We start from the raw sequence: 6,391 nt of genomic DNA on the forward strand, positions 1-6,391 counted from the left end.
TTTTTAAGGTGTGCACTTTTATTCAACTGGTCTCAAGTCAGTGTACAGGTAAGCCCTGGCTGCCTCCACCCACTCCCAGGGAGACCAAAAGCCTTCATACATCTCAAGTTGGGGGACAAAAAAGGGGGAAGGGGGGTCACGAAGGCTCATCATTCAAAATAAAACAAAATAAAAAAGTATTAAGGCGAAGATTAAAAAAATTTTGCATTACATAATTTACACGAAAGCAATGCTATCACCTCCCCTGTGTGGACTCGGGAGAGGACTGGGCCATTCTCCTTAGAGAGAAGTGGGGTGGCTTTTAGGATGGCAAGGGACTTCCTGTAACAATGCATCTCATGATATTTGGAATGACTATTAAAAAAAGAACAATGTGCAATCAAAGTCCTCGGCCACATTGTGAACTTTGGGGGATGCTCGCTCCAACCGACTGCTGTCACCTTCACCGTTCCAGTTTTTAAATCCTGAGTCAAGCCAAAAAAAAAAACCAAAACAAAACAAAAAAAACAAATAAAGCCATGCCAATCTCATCTTGTTTTCTGCGCAAGTTAGGTTTTGTCAAGAAAGGGTGTAACGCAACTAAGTCACAGTCCGCCTAGAAGCATTTGCGGTGGACGATGGAGGGGCCGGACTCGTCATACTCCTGCTTGCTGATCCACATCTGCTGGAAGGTGGACAGCGAGGCCAGGATGGAGCCGCCGATCCACACCGAGTACTTGCGCTCAGGAGGAGCAATGATCTGAGGAGGGAAGGGGACAGGCAATGAGGACCCTGGATGTGACAGCTCCCCACACACCACAGGGCCCCACGGCCCACCTGCCCAGGTCAGCTCAGGATGGAAAGACACCCACCTTGATCTTCATCGTGCTGGGTGCCAGGGCAGTGATCTCCTTCTGCATCCTGTCGGCAATGCCAGGGTACATGGTGGTGCCACCAGACAGCACTGTGTTGGCGTACAGGTCTTTGCGGATGTCCACGTCACACTTCATGATGGAGTTGAAGGTAGTTTCGTGGATGCCACAGGACTCCATGCCTGAGGGGGAAATGAGGGCCGGACTTAGCTTCCACAGCACAGCCCAGAGGGGTGTGACCCTCATGTCAGGCAGGGCCAGGAGGCGGTCTCCACTCACCCAGGAAGGAAGGCTGGAAGAGCGCCTCGGGACAGCGGAACCGCTCGTTGCCAATGGTGATGACCTGGCCGTCGGGCAGCTCGTAGCTCTTCTCCAGGGAGGAGCTGGAAGCCGCCGTGGCCATCTCCTGCTCGAAGTCCAGGGCGACGTAGCACAGCTTCTCCTTAATGTCACGCACGATTTCCCGCTCGGCCGTGGTGGTGAAGCTGTAGCCGCGCTCGGTGAGGATCTTCATGAGGTAGTCAGTCAGGTCCCGGCCAGCCAGGTCCAGACGCAGGATGGCATGGGGGAGGGCATACCCCTCATAGATGGGCACAGTGTGGGTGACCCCGTCACCGGAGTCCATCACGATGCCAGTAGTACGGCCAGAGGCGTACAGGGACAGCACAGCCTGGATAGCCACGTACATGGCTGGGGTGTTGAAGGTCTCAAACATGATCTGTAAGGCAGAGATGCACCGTGTCACACTCGGGAAGCCACTGGGGATAGCGAGGCCAGACGGGGGGCATGCAGAAAGTGCAAAGAACACGGCTAAGTGTGCTGGGGTCTTGGGATGGGGAGTCTGTTCAGACCTACTGTGCGCCTACTGAATACACACTCCAAGGCCGCTTTACACCAGCCTCATGGGCTTGTCACACAAGCCAGTGTTAGTACCTACACCCACAGCACTGTCTGTTTTAGACACCTAGTCAGAGAGGCAAACACCAGAAAAAGAGCTCATCTGGGAAAAAGCAAATAGAACCTGCAGAGTTCCAAAGGAGACTCAGGTCAGAGAAGAGAGTCCTACGGAGAACGGCAGAAGAGAGAACCAGTGAGAAAGGGCGCAGCTGCGGGAGGCCAGGAAGCAGGGAGGCGGCCACCAGAAGAGGTAGCGGGCCACTCACCTGGGTCATCTTCTCGCGGTTGGCCTTGGGGTTCAGGGGGGCCTCGGTCAGCAGCACAGGGTGCTCCTCGGGAGCCACACGCAGCTCATTGTAGAAGGTGTGGTGCCAGATCTTCTCCATGTCGTCCCAGTTGGTGACGATGCCGTGCTCGATGGGGTACTTCAGGGTGAGGATGCCTCTCTTGCTCTGGGCCTCGTCGCCCACATAGGAATCCTTCTGACCCATGCCCACCATCACGCCCTGAGAAGGAAAGAATAAGGCGCCCTGAGCACGGGCGCGGCCCCCACCCAGGAAACCGGGAGGCTCCTGTGCAGAGAAAGCACCCTTGCCTTCCGCCCGCTCCCGGGGCCGCCCCACCCAGATAGCTCCCCTACCTGGTGCCTGGGGCGCCCCACGATGGAGGGGAAGACGGCCCGGGGGGCATCGTCGCCCGCGAAGCCGGCCTTGCACATGCCGGAGCCGTTGTCGACGACGAGCGCGGCGATATCATCATCCATGGTGAGCTGCGAGAAAAGCCGCGCGCGCTGTGAGCCGAGGTCGCCCCCGCCCTGCCCACTTCCGGCGCGCCGAGGCCTTCGGCCGCCAGGGGGCGCCGGCGCGCGCCCAGATTGGGGACAAAGGAAGCCGGGCCGGCCGCGTTATTACCATAAAAGGCAAACACTGGTCGGAGGCGTCCCCGCGGCGCGCGGCAGGAAGCCAGGCCCCCACCCCCTCCCAACCGGGCGCCAGCCCCGCCTCCACCCGGTTCAAACAGCGCCGGGTCGGCGCGCGCGCACGCGACGGCCACACCCTCAGGCGGCCGGCGGCTCGGGCAGGAAGTGCGCGCAAGCGCCTAGGAGCCGCGGCGACCCCACCCCTTCCGGCTGAGCCCGCCTTCGCCCCAGCCCAGGCCGGGGCACCCCAGGCCCCAGAACGCACGCGCGGTTAGCGCCTACAGTCCCAGCGCGCACGCGCAATTAGCGCCAATTCCCAGCGCGCCCGCACGGTTACCGCTCCAAGTACCAGAGCGCACGCGCAATAGCGCCCCAGCCCCCTACCGGGCCTGGCAAGGGCTCCGCCGCGCCCACCCTGCGATCCCCACTGGCAAGAGCCCGGCTCAAAGATCCCGCCGGCTGCCCCCGTCCGGAGAGCGGCAAATCTGGAGCGCGCCTCCCGAGCGCGGGCCTGCGCCTCCGAACTGGAGCGGGGTGTCCCCCATCTCCGGAGGCCCAGGGGCTTCTCCCGCGCCCCCCACGACGGTCCGGTTCCCTCGCATAAACCCCCCGCTGCGGCCCAGGCGGCTCTGCACGGGCGAAAGGGCCGCGGCCTTAGGCGGCCGTGCCGGGAGCCGCCTGCCCGGGTCAGCTGGCCGGGCTTACCTGGCGGCGGGTGTGAACGGGCGGCGGAGCGGCAAAGGCGAGGCTCTGTGCTCGCGGGGCGGACGCGGTCTCGGCGGTGGTGGCGCGTCGCGCCGCCGGGTTTTATAGGGCGCCGCTGCGGCCGCTCGAGCCATAAAAGGCAACTTTCGGAACGGCGCGCGCTGATTGGCCCCGCGCCGCTCACTCACCGGCCTCGCCGCACAGTGCAGCATTTTTTTTACCCCCTCTCCCCTCCTTTTGCGAAAAAAAAAAAGAGCGAGAGCGAGATTGAGGAAGAGGAGGAGGGAGAGTTTTGGCGTTGGCCGCCTTGGGGTGCTGGGCCCGGGGGCTGGGGGCGCGCGCCGTGGCCCCCGCGCCCCACGCTGGGCAGTGCCCGGTTCGGCCCCGCATGGCCAGGCCTGCCCTCGGCCTGCCCGTCTCTCGGGCCCCCCACCCACCGCGGGACATCCTAGGTGTGGACGTCTCTTGGGCACTGAGCGCCCAGGTGGGGTGGGCCAGGATCTGCACGGGTGCCAGGGCCCTGGGTGCTGTACGCTCCTGCAGAAGGAGCCCTTGGAGGACATGGAGTGGCCAGGCAGTCACTCCCCCTTGCCGACTTCAGAGCAACTGCCCTGAAAGCAGGGTCTGAGGACCTCTGGCTGTGGGGCTCAGCTAGCTAAATGTGCTGGGTGTGTCACTAGGGAGAGACCTGGGCTAGAGAGGTAGAGTGTGGTGTTGGGGGAGTCAGGGGGCTTGCGGCCACTTAGAAGTCGCAGGACCACACTCCCCAGGACAGGGCAGGCGCCAGCGGTCCAGTGGCTGGAGGTGGCCTGTGATGAAGGCTGCAAACCTACCCAGCCGCAGCCCTGGGAAGGTGGGCTCTACAGGTCACGGAAACTTTCCCCCTGGAGCTGCCTGCTTCTGAGGGTAACAGTCACGCCCAGCCAAGACCAGGCCTGGGGCGTTAGTGGGTGACCTAGGCAGCTGCAGGCACTGCGGGGCGGGGGGCTGGGTCTACACAGCCTGCGTCTGGGCCCACCGTCCGTTGTATGTCTGCTGTGCGCAGCCACAGCTGAACTGCCCTTTCAGACCATCTGGAGGCCGCGGGGGTACTCTGGGGACCAAGACTCCATGTGCCAGAGAGGATTGGGGGCGGGGCGGTGCTAGGAGCTCAAAGCGAGCCTGGGAAGACCCTCTCCTTATCACCCTTTCTTGCCTTGGGTCTGTCCACTGAGTAGCATACAAGACCGTGGTGGCCAGGGTCCGTTCTGCTCTGGGAATCAGAGACTATGTACCCAGGTGGTGGGCATGCAGTGATCAGTGGCGTGGGACCACAGAGGGGCATTCGGCTCAGCCTAGAGGAACATGCCCTCCTCCTCCCCTTCCTTGGAGGTGGTGACAAGAAGCTGGATATTTACACAAAAATAGGAAGAGTGGTGAAGTGGGGGCACCTCAGGCCTGCGGGGCGCTTTGCAGCGCGTAGTAGGTGTTCATTGAGTGTGTGTCGCAACAGGCAAAGATGAGTCCATATAAGGACGTGGAACCTGTGGCCAGGAAGGAGGCGGCTTGTTCCAGTTCACGGTACAAGGCTGTGCTCAGCCAATGAGACCGCTCCTCCCTTGAAGGTTGCAGAGGCCACAGCCTGGTGGGAAAGATGACCACCACTCAGCACACAGTGGCAGACACAGGTTCACAGTCCAGTAGACTTGCTGAGCCTCCTGCATCACCACCCCACGCAAGGACAAACTTTCCCAGCCTGTATACTCCCTGCCTCCTGGGGATGGGACTGTCCTGTCCCTGACCTTGTATCTTTCAGCTGCAGGCATCTTGCCAGCTGCCTCAGGACCTGCCAACCCTACAGTTCACCGGGCTGGCGTTGTGGGGCGATGGGCGGGGGGCCTTTCTTGCTGCCTGTTGATGAGGGCTGGTTCTGGGGGTTCGTGGAACGTTGAACTGGGTGGAGTGCTGGGGCGGTGGGGGGGGGGGATGGGACCGGATCTGCAGAGCAGGGATGAGAGGCTGTCAGGTGGGCGGCTCCAGGCAGCAAGGTGGGGTGCAGAGCAGACCTGATCCCCAAGCAGGACCTGTGTTGCCACTGGGCCTCCATTCAGCTGGCCAAGAGACAGGAGCTCCAGCCCCACCCCGCCTCAGGCTGCAGCATTCCTGGCCTGTCCTCCTGGCTTGTGGTTCTCTCTGTCTGCAGCGGCCACTTCCTGGTGCTCTCCTATGCACCCTTCAAGTCCCATCCCAGAAAGCCCCTCTTTGGGGAAGCCTTTTAGCCTCTGCAACCACGCCTTCCTCCCTACCTCAGACCAAGGCTTGCAGCTGGCATTTAGAACTGGGCCTCACCCACCAGGCTGCCAGCCCTCCCAGGGTCTCCATCACCCCCACTCCTTCCCACCACAGCCACCCCAGGGCCCTTCGCTGTTGAATGAGTGACTGCCTGGGTGTCCTCAGATGGCAGGTTGGAGGTGGCCAAGCAGCCTGGGGTGAGGGGCAGGGAGGAGCTGAAGAGAGAAAGCAAGCAGCGGAGCAGGAAAAGAGGAAGTAGAGCTGGCTGGCCAGGGGGCGGGCCGAGCAGGGGAGAAGTGAACAGGTTCTCTTCTGTGCTTGGGAACTTTGCCCTGGAAGGGAGTTTTCGGAGCCGTCACTGGGGCACGCACGCAGCCCCCGGAGAACCCTCGGTTGAACTCAGCCAAGGGGACTCCACCTGCCTGGCTGGGACTTTTGTTTTTTCCCCTCCAAGCCTTTGCTTTGGTGACGCCCCCACCCTGCAAGGCCTACAGGCAACTGACTCTTACAGCGCAGACCCAGGGACCACTCCTTGGCCCTCCCGCAAAACAACCACCCAGCCACTTTGCCCTGGGCACTGCGGCGCCCTCCCTACCCTGCCAGGAGGGAATCCAACCTCCTTTTTATTATTATTATTATTTTTGATGCAAGGTCTTGCTCTGATGCCCAGGCTGGAGTGCAATCACAGCTCACTGCAGCCTCGACCTCCTGGGCTCAAAGCCCTCACAAGTAGCTGGGACTATAGGCA

The 6,391-nt window shown here is 61.6% G+C and overlaps 1 protein-coding gene across 1 annotated transcript; it reads right to left on the bottom strand.

The window, feature by feature from the left end:
* Positions 1–3,505, bottom strand: ACTB (actin beta). The gene is made up of 6 exons (XM_055292257.2): positions 3,373–3,505; positions 2,389–2,517; positions 2,015–2,254; positions 1,131–1,569; positions 852–1,033; positions 1–739 (listed from the first exon to the last, which is right to left on the bottom strand). Exons 2-6 carry the CDS (start codon positions 2,509–2,511, stop codon positions 596–598), a joined length of 1,128 nt encoding a protein of 375 aa, XP_055148232.1. The 5' UTR covers positions 2,512–2,517; positions 3,373–3,505; the 3' UTR covers positions 1–595.
* Positions 3,506–6,391: the final 2,886 nt, after the last annotated feature.

Source organism: Symphalangus syndactylus, chromosome 9, assembly GCF_028878055.3.
Source record: "Symphalangus syndactylus isolate Jambi chromosome 9, NHGRI_mSymSyn1-v2.1_pri, whole genome shotgun sequence".
Taxonomy (NCBI): Eukaryota; Metazoa; Chordata; class Mammalia; order Primates; family Hylobatidae; genus Symphalangus; species Symphalangus syndactylus.

Excerpts from the sequence above, each read along its gene's own strand:
- ACTB (XM_055292257.2), bottom strand. The coding sequence starts at position 2,511 with ATGGATGATGATATCGCCGCGCTCGTCGTCGACAACGGCTCCGGCATG. Across the intron at positions 1,570-2,014 it reads ACCGCGAGAAGATGACCCAG|ATCATGTTTGAGACCTTCAA; the intron begins GTGAGTGGCCCG and ends TCTGCCTTACAG. Across the intron at positions 1,034-1,130 it reads CTTCCAGCCTTCCTTCCTGG|GCATGGAGTCCTGTGGCATC; the intron begins GTGAGTGGAGAC and ends TTTCCCCCTCAG.